This window comes from Megascapheus bottae, chromosome 25 (genome assembly GCF_031878675.1).
Source record: "Megascapheus bottae isolate mThoBot1 chromosome 25, mThoBot2.hap1, whole genome shotgun sequence".
Lineage (NCBI taxonomy): Eukaryota > Metazoa > Chordata > Mammalia > Rodentia > Geomyidae > Megascapheus > Megascapheus bottae.
The window spans coordinates 16,375,522-16,397,200 of record NC_143533.1 but is presented as its reverse complement, the minus strand read 5'-3'; the positions used below and the strand labels follow the sequence as shown (position 1 = coordinate 16,397,200).

General features: G+C 43.8%; 1 protein-coding gene across 4 annotated transcripts in view; it reads right to left on the bottom strand.

Annotated features, from left to right (window-relative positions):
- The window catches only part of Myo5a (myosin VA), a 110,350-nt gene extending 95,599 nt beyond the window's left edge, over positions 1–14,751 (bottom strand). For all 4 annotated transcript variants that reach the window (XM_090358392.1, XM_090358393.1, XM_090358394.1 and 1 more), the window contains exon 1: positions 14,467–14,751. In XM_090358392.1, coding sequence (XP_090214518.1) covers positions 14,467–14,493 — 27 coding nt within the window. In that variant the 5' untranslated portion in view covers positions 14,494–14,751. The remainder of the gene's footprint in view (positions 1–14,466) is intronic.
- Positions 14,752–21,679: the final 6,928 nt, after the last annotated feature.

Here is a 21,679-nt window from a genome sequence, read left to right as displayed (position 1 = left end):
TCCTTCCTTCTCAGGAGGCTGAGATCTGAGGATCTGGATTTAAAGCCAGTCTGGAGAGGAAAGCCTGTGACTCTTATGTCCAATTAACTGCCAAAAAGTGAGAAGTGGAGGTGTGGCTTGAATGGTAGAATACTAGCTTTGAGGGGAAAAAGCTATGTAAGAACAGTGCTCAAACCCATGTGCATGTACACACATGCACAGTATGGAATAAGCCACTAGATCCAGTTACCAATGTACAAAGCAACATGATAAACTATTCCATGGTAATAAATTCAACAAAAACCAGATGAAACTCTGCAGAAAGGAACTCAGTTTTTCAGCAAATATTACTTTCATGGGAAAAAAAACTAATTTGTGAATCTATAGGGCACCCTAAAAAAAGTTGCAATATCTGAACCTTGATTCAAACAAAGTAAAAATGCTTCTGACCTTGATGAAGTATTTATAAAGGCAACACTAACAATATCTGATGATATTAGGAGAATTACTGTGAATATTTTTATGTCTGGTAACAGCACTGTGGTACTTTTTGAAATGCAGAACTCTGACAGGGACCCCTAAGTCTATGCCAGGTTTGGTGACTGACTATGAGGGCTCACAGGACCGAGTACACAGCAGTATCCATGGCTGACAAGAGCCCAAAGCAAACAGCAACACAACAGAAGAAAAGCACCATGGGGATACATGCAGAAGAGATGAGACACCAGCTCTAGAAGTCCTCTCTCATTGGACCCACGCAGCATGGGCAAGTTGAGACAATGTTTTCTTCCTGACGCGTCCTAAAGACTCACTGCCTGATGTTGTTATTGCAGGCTGGTTACACAGGCACACTTTGTTCAGCATAGGTCAAGACTGCAGCCTTTTAGAAGGAAAACAGGTGTTCGGTACAAATAATATGGCTTGCACACAAAGCTCAGACAGTCTGTCCAATACCATGCTCCCAGAAGCCAGCCAAAGGCCAGTCTTGTAAACCTCCAGGGAGGCTGAGGTAAGAGGAACAGAGTTTAAGGCTAACCTGGGTTACATATCAAGATCCTGTTTCAAATACAAGTGAATTTGAAAGATTAAGTAATGAGTACATAAAATGAATAGGAAATATCAACACAGTCAAATAAAATAACAAACGGTAACATGGAGGGTAAAGAGCCTGCATGGTCTCTAGAGCTAGTGTGAGGTTCTTTTCTGAGGCCATGCTTTCTCTCTCCCAAGTTTCCCATTAACAAACAGCTTTTCATTGATGTTCCTTATGCTATCTCTCATCATACCTAGCTACACTGTATCTGAAAAAAAAATGCCCTGCCATCTTTCTTTACCTCTTTCCTCTTACCCTTATCCTCCTATCAGATCTTCCTTGTCTCTCACTTTGATTTTCTCCATGGAACTAAAAAACCAAACACTATGCCAGCAAAATCAGCCTTACTAGCTAAAGAAAATAGTAAGGGGAAAATACCAGGCTTCAAAAGAAGAAAAATCTCCTAAATAACCTATGAGCAGCTTTGCCTGGCTAAGTCGAACTATATTTAAAGCAAAAATGTGACAGTTCTGGAAAAAAAACCAAAACAATAAAATAAGCTATTTTTAAATCAGGACAAGCCAGAATTCAGAGTTCATGCACTGCTTTCTTGAAAACTGACACCAGCCTGATGCCAGCATCTCATATCAGTAATCCCAGATACTCAGAAGGCTGAGATCTAAGAATTCCAGTCCAGGCAGGAAAATCTGTGAGACCACCAAAGAGCTGGAAGTAGAGCTAAGCATTGAGCAAAAAAGCTAAGGGACCGTACCCAGGCCCTGAGTTGAAGGAAAGGAAGAAAGGTAGAAGGAAGGAAAGCAGAAAGGGAGGGAAGGAAGGAAGGAAAATAGTCACCAACAGTAATCAGACAGCAGCCTCAAAAGGAAATGGGAATACCACTGAATCTAAATGATTCAGGCTGAGATCAGAACCATGCGATGAGGTCTGTAAGAGAGTTACATCAGTAGCTTAAAATGGTCTCATGTGAACAATTGGTGCCATTTGCTTTCTCTGGTCTCTTGGAAGAAGTAAATAGAAAGGAGCAGAGAAAAGCTCTCAAGTCATTTAATGAGACTGTTATTGCATTAATTATTCTAGGTGGTTTCTGTTTTACTAGCATTAATTAGCATGACCCATCTGTTTTAAACTCCAGCAGCAGGTGATGTCACCACAGCTGTGAGGGTGAAAAAGGGGAGAAGGGAAGCTAGCTGCTTAAGGGGTCACTAGCTAAAGTGAGGCCTCCTGGAAGCTGTTCCAGGGTTCTGGTTACCACTTTCTACATCCTATGCAATCTGCAATCTATGCAAATTAAAAATTGAAAAAAAGTAGCTAGAGAGGGTGGGGGGAGGGAATTGGGGACAAAAACATGAGAAGGGGTATGTATCAATGTTGGTGAAGTAAAGCACCTTCTATCTGGCGAATATAACTGTAACCCTCCTATTAATTACAATAAAAAAAAGAAATAGAAAAATTGGAAAACAAAGCTTTTCTTTTCTTTCTTTTTTCTTTTCTTTTTTTTTTTTTTTTTGCCAGTCCTGGGGTTTAAACTCAGGGCCTGGGCACTGTCCCCGAGAGCTTCTTCTTTTCTTTTTTGGTTGTGGGGTTTAAATTCTGTCCCTGAGCTTTTCAGATTAAGGCTCTACAACATGAGCCACAGCGCTACTTCCAGTTTTCTGGTGGTTAATTGGAGATAAGAGTCTCACAGACTTTAGTGCCCAGGCTGGCTTTGAACCACAATCCTCAGATCTCAGTTTCCTAAGTAACTACATGAGTCAGCCACTAGCGCCCAGGTTTGTCCCTGAGCTTATTGCTCAAGGCTAGCACTCTACCATTTAAGCTACAGTGCCACTTCCAGCTTTTCCTTTTACATGGTACTGAGGAATCAAATCCAGGGCTTCATGCATGCTAGGCAAGCACTCTACCACTATAGGAGATGTTTACTCTTGAGAGCAAAATTTTATGAATCTCAGTACAATGTACAGAAGGTAGAGATTTCAACCCAGTCTATCGATTATTTAAAAGGCCAAGAGTCAGGTGTCTGTGGCTCATGCCTGTAACCAAAGCTACTCACAAGGCCGAGATGTGAGGATTACTATTCAAAGTCAGTGCAGGCAGGAATGTCTGTGAGACTCATCTCCAAGTAACCACTAAATAAACAGACGCAGAGCTGTGACTCAAGTGTCAGAGCACCAGCCTTGAATGAAAAAGTTAAGTCCCCAGGCTGTCAAGCCTCAACACCAACACACACACACACACACACACACACGCGCACACACACAGAGCTATTCATTGGGGAAGGGGATAGTCTTCAACTTGCTCAGGGTGCTTGCTTGGCTGGTGCTCTACTACTTGAGTGATGCCCTGTCAGTCCTGCCCCAGGTGCTTCTTAAACACACTCTCATGAATCCAGTTTCAAAAGACAAATGGCTCAGATAAGTCAGAGATTGAGGTGGCAACTTCTACCTGGTCCACAGATGAGTCTACCTTCCCTGAGACAAGACACCATTCCAACAAACTCCAGTAGACACCACCTGTGACCTAGGGAGAATGGACAGCTGCTGAAAAACCTGGCCCCTGAAGACCAATGCCTAGTTAAGTTTCCTAGACCCATTTCAGTCGTAAACTTATATAAAAAAAACATTTATAGTAATTGCAAATGGGTAAGGAATACTTGGAATACATTGTGCATTTCCTTTTAAGTATGAAAGATCTCTGTCTTAGATCTCAAAGATTATTTCCCACATTATTTCTCTTAAATCAGGGGTGGGACTGTGGGCAGGTTAAACTGGAGCAGCTTCCCCTTGTCAGGCAGGTACTCTTACCACTGAGCTGCATCTCCAACCTTTTTATGTGTTAGCTATTATTAATATTGTTATTAGTAGTGTACATGTCTGTGCGTGTGTGCATGCGCATGCCAGTCCTAGTGCTTGAATTCAGGACCTGGGCACTGTCCCTCAGCTTTTTTGTTCAAAGCCAGTGCTTTACCACTTGAGCCACAGCTCCATTTCCAGGTGTTTGGTGATTAATTGGAGATCGTCTCACAGACTCTTCTGCTAGGGCTGGCTTTGAACCGTGATCTTCAGATCTTGGCCTCCTGAGTAGCTGGGATTAGAGGTACCTCACCTGTGCTGGATCCTTTTGAGATATGGTGGTCCTTCCTGCCTAGGAATGCACCGAGACCTCAACCTGAGTATTTCAGGCTTCCCATGGTAGCTAGGATGAAAGGCAGGTACCACCATACCCAGCTCTCCCTTGAGAAGTAAGTAGGTCTTATGACCATTTCTTCTACCTGGCCTGGAGCAACAATCTTGGCTGTCTTCCAAATAGCTATGATGACAGTCACAAGCCACCAGGACCTAGCTTTCTAAAAGAACACACAAAGGCTTTGGGGCTTCTTCAGTTTAAAGGCAAACTTCAAAAAAAAAAAATCAGAAGCAATTATCATAGGGAACTGGTTGAGTAGCATATGACTGATTCCTGCAATATAATCCTCTGAAGCCATTAAAACATAGTATAAAAGCCAAGCGTGATGGCACATGTCTGCAATCCCAGCATCTGGGGAGGCTGAGGTAGGAAGATTTTGAGTTTGAGGCTAGCCTACATAGCAAGAACCCATCTCAAATCAAAAAATACATAGAGGGGCCAGGAGTTTGGCCTAGTGGTAGAGTGCTTGCCTAGTATGTGTGAACACCCGGGTTAAATTCCTTGGTACCACATACACAGAAAAGCTGGAAGAGGTGCTGTGACTCAAGTGGCAGAGCACTAGCCTTGAGGAAAGTCCAATGACAGTGTACAAAAAAAATAACTGGCAAAAAAAAATACATAGAAGGGTATGCACTGACATGTGAAAATCTTTACCTTAGTCTATTTTAAGAAAGCGGTCTAGGGCCGGGAGTTTGGCCTAGTGGTTAAAGTGTTTGCCTAGCATGCATGAAGACTCGGGTTCGATTCCTCGGTACCACATACATAGAAAAAAGCCAGAAGTGGTGCTGAGGCTCAAGTGGTAGAGCTCTAGCCTTGAGAAAGTCCAAGGATAGTGCTCAGGCCCAGAGCTCAAGCGCAGGACTGGCAAAAAAAAAAAAAAAAAAAAAGAAAACGGTCTAGCTACAAAATAGTATGCATAAAACAAACCATTTTGGTCAAGAACATATGCACAATACATCACCTTTATAATAACAATAAAATAATTTCTATCTAGGCACAGTGGCTCACACCTGTAATCCTAGCTACTAAGAGGCTGAGATCTGAGGATCACAGTTCAAAGCCAGCCCAGGCACTAAAGAACATGGGACTCTTATCTCCAATTAACCACCAGAAAACTGGAAGTGGCGCTGTGGCTCCAGGCATAGCCTTCAGCTGAAGTGCTCAAGGACAGCGCCCAGGCCCAGAGTTCAAGCCCCACAATCAATAATAATAATAATAATAATAATAAATAATTATTATTTCTAAAAAAGGTACTACATGGACATAAAGCTGAGGATACACAAGCTCTTTGAGGTTAATGCACTTCCATTCAATTCTTTCTTCTGCATTTCTGAATCCTCCTCTTCTGCAATGGATACTTACCATATTTACACTATTCTAGTAATGTGTTCCTTTTTTTTAAAGGAAATATCTTCCAAAGTCATTTTGCAAGTCATTTCCATCTATTATTAGTAAAGGCAATGGAAAAATCTTTCCCCATAGCAGTTTCTCAGCTATACTTTCATCCACAGGAGGCAATTTTTCCAGTTGCTTTTAAAAAAAGCAAAATAAATTCCTGGACCATCCAACCAGGTCTTCTCACATATTCTATTAAAGTGAGATATTAAGGAAAACTATAGCAGGCACTAGTGGCTCATGCCTGTAATGCCAACTACTCAGGGGGTTGAGATCTGAAGATCATGATTCGAATTGTAAAAGCTAAGGGACAGCACCCAGACCCCAAATTCAAACCCCAGTACCAGCACATGCACGTATCAAAATGAACGAATAAATAAATTTGTAACCCAGTAATTCCTCTGACCCAAATCCTTTAGGTTAAGGTGAGAAAGAATGAATATGATTTTATTAGAGGATCGCTAAGGCTCAATAGCTATGTGAATATGATCATATAAACTGATGTTGATTGAAAGGAACTCCAAGAAATAGAGGCAGAAAAAAAAAAAAGAATTGAATAAGAAGAACAATGATAAAACTGATGAGAAAAGAAAAAAAGTTTAAGTCACATTGTAAGTCACATTAAGTCATGTTAGTTAGAAGATCACATTTTTTCTAAGGACTATATCTCCACTCCCAAAAGAGTTCTCAAAACAAAATAAAAGTATTGAATAGCGGAATAAAATCGCCCAGAAATGGGACATCTAGACACCCTAACCTGAGGCAATGTATGTAAAAAGTGCTACTTTTAAAATAAAATGAATGTGAGTTTCCTTCCCAGTATATAAATGGGAATTCAAAGCCAGGAGCCAGTCAGGAGGGTGAGATTTGAGGAAGCCGGTCCAGGGAGGAAAGCCTGTGAGACTCTTTCTCCCGCCCCACCCCCCAAAAAGAAAAAGAACAAAATGGAGCTGCAGCTCAAGTGGTATGTGCTAACCTTGAGCAAAAAGCTTAAGGACAGTCCCAGTCCCTGAGTTCAAGTGCCAGAACCAGCACAAAACAAACAAACAAACAAACGAATGCCAGTTCATCCCAGGGAGATTCAGGTTCTAATGCCCAAAACTGATTAGAACAAGATTTATATACAATGATATTTGTCACGGCACATGACTTGTAACAGTGAATATAAGTTACACATTCAGGTGCTGGAATGCTACGAATCAATTGCACGGAACATTTAACAACACAAAGAAATCTTCCAATATACATTGTTTGCAATCATTAAATAATTATTTAATAAGGAAATACGTCATATTTTCTTATTTAGTATTATATTCCATCTATATTAAATAAAACCATTACTAATAGTTATTAATATGTAATTTATTAAATATTTTAATTTTTGGCCAGGCATGGAGGTACATGCCTGTAATACCAACTACAAACAGGAGACAGAGACAGAAGGATCACAGGCAAAATTGAAAATCCGATCTAAAAAATAATTGAAAGCAAAAAAGGGCTATAGGTATGGCTCAAGTGATAAGGTACAAGACCCCGAGTTCATACTCTAGTATTAGTCATCAAAGAATAATAATTTAAAAACTCTACCTAGAGTGAATCAGGGGTGATGATGTCACTCAGGAATATAATGCTACATGGAGAGAAGGTCTAACTAGCCTAGCCTGATTACTTTAAAAACTAGTAGCATATATAAAAGTATTCGTTTAAAACACATGTGCTCACATACACAGAAAATTACTTCTTCAAGTCATAAGAAGTACTTCCTATTAAGATACCGAACCCAACAAGCAGAGATGAAGTAGAAGAACATAGATTTGAAGAAATAAAATACGGTCCTAGCTGAGCGCTAGTGGATCGTGTCTGTAATGCTAACAACCCAAGAGGCTGAGATCAGAGGATCATGGTTCAAAGCCAGCCCAGGCAGGAAAACCTGTGAAACTCTTATCTCCAATTAACTACCATAAAGTGGAAAGTGAAACTGTGGCTCAAGTGGTAGAGTGCAAACCTTTAGCAAAAATGCTCAGGGACAACACCTAGGCCTGGGTTCAAGTCCTGACACACACACAAAAAAAATACACACAAGGGGCCAGGAGTTTGGCCTAGTGGTAGAGTGCTTTGCCTAGCATGCACGAAGATCCAGGTTCAATTCCTCAGTCCCACATACATAGAAAAGCCAGAAGTGATGCTGTAGCTCACTAGTCTTAAGGAAAAAGCCCCAGGACAGTGCTCAGGCCCTGAGTTCAAGCCCCAGGGCTGGCAAAAAAAAAAAAAGGACACACAAAACACACACACACACACAAACACACACCTTAAGTTTGAGTTACAGAGTAGCAATTCACTCATTAGCAATTTATTTTATTCCAAGCTAGCTGAATGCTAGAACAAAAGAAGTATGAACAAGGAGTGACTTAGACAGGCAAAGAGAAAGAATAAGAAATGTGACTGCTTGGCACTAGTGGCTCACGCCTGTGATCCTAGCTGCTCAGGAGGCTGAGATCTAAGGATCCGGGTTCAAAGCCTAATCAGACAGGAAAGTCCATGAAACACTATCCCCAATCATCGAACAAAAAGATGGTAGTGGAGCTGTGGTTCAAGTGGTGGCGCCAGCCTTGAGAGGGAAAAAGTCAAGCAAGAGCATGAGGTCCTAAGTTACAGCCTTAGTCCTGGCACCAAAAATCCTTCTCCAGAAGGGAGATACCTTGATCTTCCTGCTAATGTAAAACTCTCCCATTCTGCTCATAGATCAGAAAAGGAAGGGCAGAATTCAGTCACCATCATTTGTTCAGAGTTAGGCCTAGAGGGAGGGCATTGAAGCCTGGCTATCAGCCACGCCACGAGGTCAGAGCAGAACTCTCAGTCAAGTGCCCTGTCTTCCTTCCTGCGGGCCTCTGGGTCCAGCACAGACTTGGACACTTCTCTTATTTCTCTCCCCTTGCCCACAGGACCTTGTGAAAGGGGAGGCTCGTGACTCCAAGAACTGGTCCTCAGGCCCAGAGCTGCCTGATTGTGTGATCTGCAGACATTAGGCTGCCTTTTCACCCCAAAACAGCTGTTCTGAGGATGAAACCAATGTCAGCCAACACCATGAGATCCAGTGCCAGATGGCCCCAAAGGCCACGTCTGAGTTTTGAATCCAACCAGGCCTACACTTGCACGTTATGAAGGACTGGCTTCCTGTCATTTCCAACTAAAACAACTCTAGCTGCAAACAATTCCATAGTATCAATGAAAGATGTTCAGAATCATCCAGGTCTTCAGTATGTATGAACAACAACTAGGTAGATACAATAACTTGAGAACTTGGGGTGATGGGGTTTTTTTAATATAATAATACATGTATAGTAGAAATTCAATTAAAGCAGCACCCATTTATTTATTCCAAGATCTGACAAGTATCTCAGCAAAACAGATTTATTCTAGTCTTTTTTGTGCCTGTCCTGGGGCTTGAACTCTAAGGTCTCAAGCTGTCACTTAGCTTTTTCTCTCAAGGCTGGCACTCTATCATTTGACACAACTCCACTTTCCCACATTTGACTGGTTAATAGGATAAGAGCCTCTCAGATCTGTCTGCTCAGATTGGCTGCCAACTGTAATTCTCAAATCTCAACCTCCTGAGTAGTTAGGATTGTAGGCACAAGCTCCAGTCCCAAGCTAACATCTACTCTTATCATCTTCTTCATCTTTCTAAACTGCACTGTTCTATCTTTTGAACATTTTGCCTCAATCATTTTATTTCTCCTGTGCTAAAATTTCCCATCTATGAGTAATATGTTTGTCAAAAAATAGAAACCATACACCAGGATTTCTGGCCACCATGCTTATTTTTTTGTAAAGTGACCAAGGATAGACAAAATGTACTTTTGTATGCCCATTCTCATATATCCCCTCCCCCTTCTTTTGTGCTAATCCTGAGGCCTGAACTCGGGACCTTAGCACTATCCTTGAGCTTTTATACTCAAGGGTTAGCACTCTACCCTTTGAGTCACCGCTCCACTTCTTTCTGGTGATTAATTGGAGATAAAAGTGTCACAAATTTTCCTGCCTGGGCTGGCTCTGAACCTCAATCCTCAGATCATCTCATCTTCCTGAGTGGCGAGGATTACAGGTGTGAGCAACCAATGCCTGTCCCTCCTCCCATTTTCTGGCCACAGCAGCATATCAGGACAAAGAAAGACCTCAGGACACTTAGCAATGAGTATTACACTTATCCTTTGATTTCAATCATATTTAGAGACAATAAACTGAAACATTATTATCTTGAAATTGTATAATAGGCAAAAAGTTTGTTTTCTCAGGAGATGTTTAATGCAAAAGCTTACTAGCTACAAATTCTTTGTCAGGAGGATGGAGGTACAGTTCAGAAATAAAGCACCTAGCAGAGGCCCTGAGTTTTTGAATCCAGTGTCAAAAAAAAAAAAAATTAAGCTGGGCGCAAATGCATCATGCCTGTAATCGTAGATACTCAGTAAGTACAACAGGGAAATACAAAACACGTCACCTACGATCCAGCCAGGCACCAGTAGTTCATGCCTGTAATCCTAGCTATTCATGTTTATGAGATCTGAGGATCACATTTTGAATCCAGCCCAGGCAAGAAATCTTCTAAGACTCTTATTTCCAACTAACCAGCAAAAAGCTAAAAGGAAAGCTGTGGTTCAAGTGCTAGAGCACCAGCCTTGAGCAAAATAAGCTAAGGAAAAAAACAAAAACAAAAAAACAGCTAAAAGTGCCAAGAGGGTTGAAACTGTCTGTCTTGCAACAGCTGCTCCCTTTAGAATTATAACTTTGTTCTCCTAGCCATTAGATTATGTATAGACCTTTCACCATTCAAAAGACAGTAACACATTTCAAAAGCAGTCAGGCCTTGACAGTCCTTGGGAGACTGATAGGGAAGATCATGGTTTAGGCCAGCCCAGGCCCCTCCTCTCCACACACACACACAGTTTATGAAATCCCTTCCTGAGAATAGCTGGGCAGTGATACATGCCTGTCATCCTAGCTTCACTAAGAAACTTACACAGGCAGATCACAGTCCAGGTGAGTATCTGAGAAAGAAGTGGAGGCACTATTCAAGAACAGGGTATTAAAAACAGGCCAGGCAGCTCACACTTGTAATTCTTCCTGCTCAGAAGGCTGAAATCTGAGGACTGAGGTTTGAAGTCAGCTCAGACAGGAAAGGCCTTGCGTCTCTCATCTCCAATTAACAACCAAAAAGCTAGAAGTGCAAACTCAAATGGTAGAAGTGCAAACTCAAATGGGGGGGTGGGGTGGGGTGAGAGACAGGGGAAGAACAGAGGAAGCATACACTGCCCTGAGTCAAGAAAAGAAACTAAACAGTTTCCTGCCCTCGTTGCAACAAGAGCGAATCTGCACTACATATCAAAATCTGCCTTTAAGGTCTCATGACATTTTTTAAAGTGCACTTTTCAGACTTACCCATAATGCTAAATACTGTCATAGCATGTCACCAATCCATCTTTCCTGGTAATCTGTCCCCAGAACTTCCTCCCCTGTACCCTCTGCAAGGGGAAGATTGGCTTGCTTACTACTGATAGTACTTCTAATGATTTCCTGTTTCTCTAGTAGTCACCACTCCAGTCCATTGGAATTGTTCCAACTTTCCCTCCATCCTAACGCATTCCTAACTTCTATTAATAAATCCCATCCCAGCTGTCAGTCAGTTGCAGTAACAGCAGGCTGTCTATGTCCTTGGAGAAGTCACAGCAGGGCAAAAGTATAAGAAACAGACAGTGGAGTGCCATCGGGGAAAGGACTTTTCCATTGTTAGAAACTCTAGATAGGGTGTAGTAGCCCATGCCTGTAATCCCAGCACCTAGGAGTCTGAGACAGGAGGACTGCAAATTCTACACAAGCCTGGCCTATACAGTAAGACCCAATCTCAGAAAGCCAGAAAACGAAAGGGGAGGGGAGAGAAGGGAAGAAGAGAGGGAAGGAAAATATAAGAAAAAAAGGGGGAAAGGGGGGTGGCCAGGAGTTTGGCCTAGTGGTAGAGTGCTTGCCTAGCATGCATGAAGACCCGGGTACGATTCCTAGGTATCACATACATAGAAAAAAGCCGGAAGTGGTGCTGGGGCTCAAGTGGTAGAGCTCTAGCCTTGAGAAAGTCCAAGGACAGTGCTCAGGCCCTGAGCTCAATCCCAAGACTGGCAAAAAAAAAAAGGGGGGGGAGGCTAGAGGCATGACTGCCTAGCAACCTGGGTGGGGGAGGGCAGGGGGAGGGAGAATCCACATCAAGCAGAGTATCTGGCATCAAGGATGCTCAATAAATATTCCTGCTTGTCATCAGGTTGAGGCCCATTCACAATTCAATCAAAGAATCAGCCAATTACCAGACCATTCCCAGGTACACTTGTATTTTAAGGGGAGGCCCCTTAAGCCCCACCTTCAATCTTGAAGACTACATCAGTCTGTCCTTTCAATGTGTAACCTTTCAAAGAGTAACACGTGAATTGTACTATGGTAAGGTCAAGACAGAAGCCCAAACCATTAACAATTAAAAATGGCAACATCTGGGCCCTGCGATTGGCCCAGTGGTAGAGTGCTTGCCTACCAGGCATGAAAACTCAATTCCTGGGTACCACATACACAGAAAAAGCAGGAGGTGGTGCTCTGGCTCAAGTGGTAGAGTGCTTAGCCTTGAGGAAAGCCCAAGGACAGTGCTGGGGCCCTGAGTTCAAGCACCAGGACTAGCAAAAAAAAAAAAAAAAAAAGGCAACATCTTTTCCATTTTCTTCTCACAAAGTATCTTGGGGAAAATAAAAGGGCAAATCAGACAATCTAACCCATCCAAGTCATTGGGAGAAGCCCACAATTAGCAACTCTAAGGTGGACTGCTCCCCAATGGGGGGCGGAATCCATAAAGGACATAGGAAATGAACCCTTACGGACCATGGACCTCTTACACTAAGATTCCCTGGTGGTGCCACAGTACCTACCCCCACACATTCACATAGGTTACTATTTGTAAATCAAGAGAATAAATAGTACCTGCCAGAGTAAGCACTACTTAAGTTAATAAAGTAACTTTTGATCAGTTTCCTAGTGCAGTCACTAGTATGTTAGGAGATCTACAATGGATGTAGAAATTACCAAGCTTATTTTACAGAGAAATTTTAATGGTGAATATCTTAAATCTAGGGCAAGAAGGAGTTCCTAGAGAAGGTGTTGTGCAAGCTACTCAATTCATGATTGAAGATATTAATGACATACCTCACATTTGTACAGAAATTCACAGTTCACAAAAAGCTATCACAACTATAATTAAGTTTCGTGCTCCCAATGGCTTGTAAGAGATGCAGCTGGTGTAATTAACTTTATTTACAGGTAAGAAAACTGAACTGGGAGAAGTTATCTGACTTGCCCAAGGTCAGACAGTAAGTAACAAGGTCTGGGTTAGAATCAGATCACTTGATACCCAGTCTTCGCTTTTTTCCTCTAGGCAGCAACTTGGGTCCTTGGGCTTACTTGGCTCACCTTATTTAAAAGAAGCAATCAAAGCTGGGTGCCAGGGCTGGGAATGTGGCTTAGTGGTAGAGTGCTTGCCTAGCATGCATGAAGCCCTGGGTTCAGTATCACAGAAACAGAAAAGACTGGAAGTGGTGCTGGGGCTCTAGTGGTACAGTGCTACCTTTGAGCAAAAGAAGCTCGGGGGCAGTGCACAAGCCCTGAGTTCAGGAAGCTGGGTGCAAAATGGCTCACATCTGTCATCCTACTCAGGAGACTGAGAAACGAGGATTATGGTTCCAAGTCAGCCCTGGTAGGAGAATCCACAGCCTCTCATCTCCAACTTAAACTGGCCAAAAAGAGCTGCAAGGGAAGAGCTGTTGGCTCAAGTGGTAGAGCACTAGCTCGCTTCGAGTAGAAACTCTCACGGATATGCCCTGGCCTTAAGTTCAAGCCTCAGTACTAGCATATCTATGAATGAATGAATGAATGAAGCAATAATTCCTAAGTACAGATGCTGCTGCAAACGTCAACTTTTAAAGTTACGTCAATTGTCTTCGCTCGAGTTTGGAGATCATCAATAGCTGACACGTGTGTCTCCCTGTAATACATGAGTTATTTTCTAAAAAATGAAACTCCCGGGATGGCACACAATCACAATCCCCTCCCCCAGGCAGCTGACACCCCATTTCAGAAGAGTTCTTTCAGGGGGAACAGTTCTCCAAAAGACGCTATTACCAAATCCACGGAACAAGGGTGCCCCCGTTGACCACAGGGGGGGAGGGGGGAGGGTGGGGAGGGGAATCCTACCACTTCCTTTAACAAAAAAAAAAAGGAAAGAAAGAAAGAAAAAGCTACCTCTCCCCCCCCCACCAAAAAAAAAAAGAAAAGAAAAGGAAGAAAACCTCTCCTCAACCACCCCACCCCTCCAACCAGGAAAAAAGGGTGAAGCGTGCCCCAGGGCTGTGGAGATCAACCCACCCCCGGCGCGGAGGAGCGGCCCACCGGGGCGGCCCTGAGCATCCTCCCGGGCCCGCGTCCTCCGGATCCAAGCCTCCGCCGCTCAAGGTGAAAAGCGGCCACGCACCAACCCCCGCCCCACCCCCGGACGCGATGGGAAGCACGGGCCCCTCCCGTGCCCGCCGTGTGTGAGGCAGGGACGGGCGTGGGACCCCCCGGGGGAGGGGGGAGAGGATGGAGCCAAGGCCCCGGACCCCGGCCTGGGGAGAAGATCCCCCCCCATCCCCCGCCCCACCCCGTTTTCCTCAGGGGTGAGCAAGGCGGGGCCGGGGTGGATGAAGTGCGGGGCTCCGAGTCCCCCCACCCCACCCCGTCCGCCGACCGCCCTCGGCCCGGCTCCGCGCTCATCCCTCCGCCTGACGCCCACCGACCTTTGTGTAGAGCTCCGACGCGGCCATGGTGGGGGGTCCCCCTGGCGGGCCCAGGCGCCGCCCCCCCCCAGCCTGGGCGGAGGCCGCACCTCGTTTCTGGGCCGCTCCCCCGGGGGAGGTGGTGTGAGGAGGGACGGGGTGGGGGGGGAGGACCGCGGCAGGCGGGCGGGGCCGGGCGGGGCGTCAGGCGCGTGAGGCGTGCGGGGTCCGCGCCATCACTCCCGGGCTCGTCAGTCCGCGCCGCCTAGGGAGTGCCCCGCGTGCGGGGGCTCTGCGCTCGGGGATCGGGGTCGTCGCCACCGCCGCCTCCGCCTCCGCCGCCGCCGCCGCCGCCGCCGTAGCCTCCCGCGATGCCGCCGCTGCCGCCCCTGTGCATTGTGGGAGCGGGAGGAGGCTGCGCTCCGCGCGCTGCCGCCGCCGCCGCCGCCGCCGCCACCACCGCCACCACCGCTCCGAGCTTTAGCCGGGTTCCTCGCTGCCTCCCGGCCGCCCGCGGACCCCGGGCATCTGCAAGGGTCAGCTGGGCCCGCGTCGGCTGCCAGGCACCCCCTTACACACCACACACTCCTACCCTGAGGTAGGGACACCCCCCCACCTTCCACTCCCCACCATGTACAGAGGAGACTTCATGGCACCATAAAACTAGATGGCCCCTAAGGACATCCCTATTATGAATAATATCATTATCATGTAGTTGTCCAACGAGGCCACCATGCTATCAAGGCGTGGATACGGCACATCTTGGGTCAATGTCACTCCTCCCTCGCTCCCCCACTCTAGGTCCTTACCCTCGAAGTTTACACAGTTCAATTTTTCTTTTTTTTTACATAATGTACACTGGCTTTTTTCTTTAATGACCTTTGTCTTTGCAGGCCCCTTCTGTCCCCTCACCACCCCCTTCCCCAGAGCTCCCTGGGCTCCCTCTTTCTCCCTCTGGTGGTCCGAGCATGAACTGGTAGTCCTGTGGTGCTACCTGACACCAATCAGATGTCACCTGAAAATATCCCAGGACGTCTTATGACTCAGGGTGGAAAGAAAGCCAGAGGCCTCGGTGGATTTAAAAATTCTCTCTGTACCTCAAACACAGGAAAAGGGGCTTTCTGTTACGGGAAATTTAGGTTAGCTAACTTGGCCTCCATCCTGTGTCTAGTAAGAGGAGAATTAAGGCAAGCCTGTGAATATAATAAAGGTTTATTAGAAGAGAAATATGGCAGAAAAAAAATAGCATGTGGCATAGACACACCACTGGAAGACAGCATTTCAGGCCATCTCAGCCATCTTGTGTTAGCTCTGGGATTACAATGCTTTGGCCTTGTGTTGAATAGGGAGAATTGGGGTCCTTGAGAATGCTTTCTAATGGCTGGTTCTCCTGTTTCCTGTAAAGTGAATGCCAAAGATTTAGAGCCCCATTAATATTTCTTTAGTCTTTCTTTCTTCTTGTTTTGTAGCCCTTGCCCCTCTTGTTGTCTGACTGACCCCCTTATCTTTTTCCTCTTATTTCCACCCCCATTCTAGAGGCCTTAACCTCTAGAACACTGGGATTATAGGCCTGGAGTTCTGAGATGGTTTCTAAGTTCAAGGATGCAGCCTTGTGTAGGTGTATGCTTGCTGAAGCATATGTATTGGAAGGAAGATTGTTCGCTAAAGAACAAGGTTAGTCTTAACTCTCAAACTCAGCCCTCTTTTCTTGCTCACTGATCCATAATCTCAGAAATGCCAGAAGGGTAATGGCCTCAAGGATCCAAAGCCCTACAGAATTCTCTCTGCTCCATTTCTAAAGCTGAATGTCTTTTGATGTTTCTAGATCCTACCCTTTCTTTGCCCAGACATGAAAAGAGAGAACATATGCAGTTATTTAAGTTGTTTTGTTTTTTGTTTTGTTTTTGCCAGTCCTGGGGCTTGAACTCAAAGCCTAAGCACCATCTCTGAGCCTCTCTGTGCTCAAGGCTACCATTCTACCACTTGAGCCAACAGTGTTATTTCTGACCTTTTCTGTTTATGTGGTACTGAGGATTCGAACCCAGAGCTTCATGCATGCTAGGCAAGCGCTCTACCACTCATTCCCCACCCCATATGCAGATATGATCAGAATATAAAAAGCTGGCCTGCGCTGAGACTTCAGAGACCTGGCTCCTACACTTTCAGAAAGGAGCCACCTTGCCTTGTACAGAGTACTGTCTTCTTATTAATTATTATTATAAAGGTAATGTATAGAACAGGGTACTGTTTTCTCTCCCTTTAGATTATACCTACCTACCTGTCAGGGCTGTTTAGAAATACTGAGTGTGATAAGAACAAAAATAAACAACAAAAATGACAGTTCTCATAGGTGTGAATGCTTCTTTAAAAAAAAAGTTGGGGGGGGGAACAGGGCTGGGAGCATAGCCTAGTGGTAGAGTGCTCACCTAGCATGCATAAAGCCCTGGGTTCAATTCCTCAGTAGCACATACACAGAAAAAGCCATAAGTGGTGCTGTGGCTCAAGTGGCAGAGCACTAGCCTTGAGCAAAAAATGTCCAAGAACAGCGTCCAGGCTCTGAGTTTAAGCTCCAGGACTGACCAAGAAAAAAAAAAAAAAAAGACAACTGGTATTCTCTCCCATTTCCCAACCATGCATGTAACCACTCAAAATACTGGAGTCATGGTAAGGAAGTGAGGGGATGATCTTACCTTACTTCATTTGGAAAAAGTGCTAAGTTAAAAGCCAAAACAAACAAAAAAAGGCAGGCATTAGTGGGTCGTATCTGTCATCTCAGCTACTTGGGAAACAAGTAGGAGTATCAATGGCAAGGTCTGCTCAAGCTGATATGTGAGCTCATACTTGGGTTGGGACCAAGACCCAAATGGTAGAACAAATATCTAAGAAGAACTATGAGAAGATTAATTTCTGTGATATTTTGCTCTGCCAACCCAAGTAAACTAAGGTTACAACCTCATTTCTGAACTGTACTTTTTGAAGGAAAGCACTAAGAAATCCATGCTTAAAAGTATGGGAACCAGGCTGGGAATGTGGCTTAGTGGTGGAGTATTTGCCTAGTGGAGCTGTTTGCATGAAGCCCTAGGTTCAAGTCCTCAGTAACACATAAACCACATAAACAGAAAAAGCTAGAAGTGGCTAGCCTTGAGCAATAGAAGTTCAGGAACAGTGCCCAGGCCCTGAGTTCAAGCCCCAGGACCAGTAAAAACTAAAAATAAAAAAATAAAAAAAGTATGGAAACTGAATTCTAGTGATTCATACCTGTAATCCTAGCTACTCAGAAGGCTGAAATCCAAAGGATCACAGATCAAAGCCAACTTGGGCAGAAAAGTATAAGATTCCATCTTCAATTAACTGGCAAAAAGCAGAAATGGAGGCCTGGCTCAAGTGGTAGAGCACAAGTACAGAGAAAGTCATACAAGCTTGAGGCGTAAATTAATTCTGGTACCATGTGGGAAGTTAGACTCCACCTTTATAAGTCTTTCTTATCTATTACTTGGAATTCTTTCCCGTGGAGACTTGACTCTACTACCATACATTCAATAGATATTTAATTTCTACTCTGGGCAATTCTATTTTCTGTGTTCAAATCGGGGAAGCTTTGGTCCCCACAGAGGGTTCTTTCAATTGACTCGTGTCCTTGACAAACCTTCACCATTGCGTTTTCCTTGCTGTTTTCACAAGCATTTTTTTTACTTTCCTAGCACCAAGATGTGCCCCGCCTGTCATGTGAATTTCCTCCTCAAGTTCTAGAATCAAGAGGGCTTGGATTCCTTTCACTGGAGAATGGTATTAAAAAAAAAATGGTGCTGTAGCTACAGAGCAAGGAAACCTAACCCATATAATCTACACATTTCTATAAATGCCTCTTACCTCCCAAGTACCTGGCTGGGATCATAGGCTTGCGCTTTTTTTTTTTTTTCCCGTTCATGGGACTTGAACTCTGGGCCTGGGCACTTTTCCTGAGCTCTTTAGCACAAGGTTAATGCTCTGCTCCTTGAGCCACAGCGCCACTTGCAGCTTTCTGGTGGTTCATTGGAGAGAAGAATCTCACGGACTATAGTCCCCAGGCTGGCTCTGAACCATGATCCTCAGATCTCAGCCTCCTGAATAGCTAGGATTACAGGCGTGAGTCACTGTGCTGGGCTTCCACTCTTCTCTTAATTTCCACCCTGGCTCTCTCCTGTCTCATGCATGTGGAGATTTTTAAATTTTTTTGGCCAATCCTGGGGCTTGAACTCAGGGCCTGAGCACTGTCCTTGGGCTTTCCTCAAGGTTAGTGTTCTACCACTTGAGCCACAACCACTTCCAGCTTTTCTGTATATGAGGTACCAAGGACTCAAACCTGGGTCTTCATGCAGTGAGGCAAGCACTCTACCACTAGGCCACACTCCCAGCCCAAGATTATTATTATTTTTTTTAGTACTTCATAATTTGGACCTGGAGTATTCCTCAAAGGACCCAGCCTGATTTGGCTAGTGGGGAGCAGTAGAGCCCCTAAGAGGTAACACCTACTGGGAAATTTTAAGTCACTGGAGAGGGGTGCAAAGAAGGGGATTAAAGGACCCTGGGGCTCCTCCTTGTTCTTTCACTTTTCCATCTGCTAACCTTTTCTCTTTGTAAATTGATGACCTCAAGTTATTTGTTGTAGCAATGGACGGTCGTATTTGACTTTTTTGCTACATTAAAAAGCAAAACCAGCTGGGCATGCCTCTAATCCTAGCTTCTCAGGAGGTTGAGATCTGAGGATCGAAGTATGAAGCCCATCCTCATGAGACTCACACTTCCCAATTAATCACTCAGAACAACACAAAACAGAAGTGGAGCTGTGACTCAACAGTGGTAGAGCTCTAGGCCCTGGGCAAACAAAAAGCTTAGGGACAGCGCCCAGGCCAAGCCCGACGATCAATATTTTCTTGTGCCTGTGTCTTAGACAGAGGTGGGATCCCACTCCTAATCTAACTCCGGTCACATATCATTTCTCTTAAATCAACCTGCCCTGTGCCCACACTTACTTTCTCTATTCAAAGTGCTCCCTCCAAACAATAAGACCAGCATCCAACTCCACAAGCCATGCACGCACTTCCGCTGTGCCGCACACTGCTCTCCTTTTGCTTCTGACACTTGTGGAGCCCTTCTCCCATAGGAATACACTATCAGCATCTGTCAATGTTGTAACAATATACACATGGGTAGTAAAATGTGAAACAAGTAATGTTGCTGGGGACTGAACCCAGGGCCTCTTATAATGCTAGACAAGCACCCCAACACTGAGCTGCATTCTCCAGTCCTTGGTTTTTTGAAAAATATTCTTCATGTCTTTTCTCATCTAATTTTATTGTTAACATATGTAGGTTCCATTTTCTTCCATCTTGCTACTAACTGAAAGAGTTACAGGTTAACCAGAAGTGGTAAATATTGATAGAAATTCTGTGAACGGATGGTCTTTTCAAATGAAAGTTTTTAATTTCTGGAAATCCTGTTTGTTAAAAGTCTACTGAGATGATCACGATGGCTTTGATTTCAACAAAACTCAACTGATCCTCCTTGGAATGTTTTCATTTTAGGATACATAGATTTTTGTTTTGCCAAGGAACTTTAACGAATTTTAAAATGACAATCACATACTTTGGGTCAAATCTTCAAAGTCTATGTTTGGAAATTTTTTATGTTCAGAAATGGTAAATGGCAGTGTATGAGAAGACATGTTACACATCTACTAGTCCTTCTACTTACCAAGCACACAAAGTAGGAGGGAAGGATGGATATACTGTTTGAGTCTATGTGAATCTTACAGAAAATAAATCCATGTTTCTGATGAATTTATAGTTTGCTCATCAAAATGTGTGGGTTTTGTCAAAAGCCATTTGATGTCTGACTAGATCCCTTTGGGACTGTCTTTAAACTTTGTACTTATCCTTCTCTCTCTCTCCTCCTGTTGAAAACAGGATTATAGAGTAAGAGACAAAAAGAATAAATCTTGAGGCCACCTGATCAAATGTTTGAATCTTGGTGAGTTTTGAAAAACAAAAACATTGGCCAGGTGTGGTAGTTTGTATCTGTCACCACAGCTACTTGGGAGGCAGAGATCAGGAAGATCAAGGTTCAAAGCTAGTCTCCATGTCTTTTAAAATAGTTCCTTTTGGATAGTCTCATCCATGATAGAGCACATTTCTTAAGATTCAAATTTAGGAACTGGCTCAAGTGGTAGAGAATAGATCAGCCAGGAGGTAAAAAGTCAAGTGAAAACAAGGACCTGAGTTCAAGTGTCAGTAATGTCCAAAAAAAAAAAAATTGATTTAGTAGTTCCTCAAAGAACTGGCCATTTTCATTTAACATGGAAATGAGCCCACATTTTATAAATGCTATACTTTATCAACGGCAGTTGTAGCATTTGCTGAGTTGCCTATAGCAGTACACGCAAAAGTAGAATTTCTTTACATATCTGTAAAATCTCCATTACCCTCTCCTACAACAAGCCATCCCTCAGAGATGACTCTAGTTCCACTTCTTTTGAGTAATAAGTATGGTTATACATATTTTTCATTCCTGATGAGTATGCCATTTGTCTCACCATTTACCTGTATCCAGTACAACTGCAATAGTGTTTTCTGTATTACAGAAGACTGCCAATCTGTAAATATGTCACTCTGCCTTCATTACAAAGCCTTTCTCAACAAAAAGGCTGCCAGATTTCATTAAAACCCAATCTAAGACTTTTAACAATCAAATCCCTTCTGCGTATAGTAGTGGATGAATTTTAGAAAATATCCCAAACACATTAAGAAATAAGACAAGACTACAAATTAAATCAATAAAAATTAGGTAGATCAATTTATTTTTTGATATTTCACATGTATAATTCTGAAAGGGCTATTAACAAATTTCAGCATCAACTGCCAATGCTGTATACATGTTTAACCAAAAAAAGGGGGGGGAAAAGGCTTCTAGGCCTTTTTAACACAGGCCAAAACAGGCAAAACAAATGGTTGAAGTGCAGGAAGATTGAGGGAGCAGTATTAAAGGAATTAAGATGTTTTCTTGCAACTACTCTTTAGTTGGCAAATAACAGAGCACAAACATATAATGGCCATCATGGTTTCCAACAAAAAAAACTCTGAAGGCTGTGACTAGTAAGACAGTATCCAAATGTGGTGTTACCTGTAGACTCGATCCTGGTTTCCTAAGGTGCAGCTGGGGATAGGGAAGAGGCAGAGTGGGCTGGCAGTGTATTCTG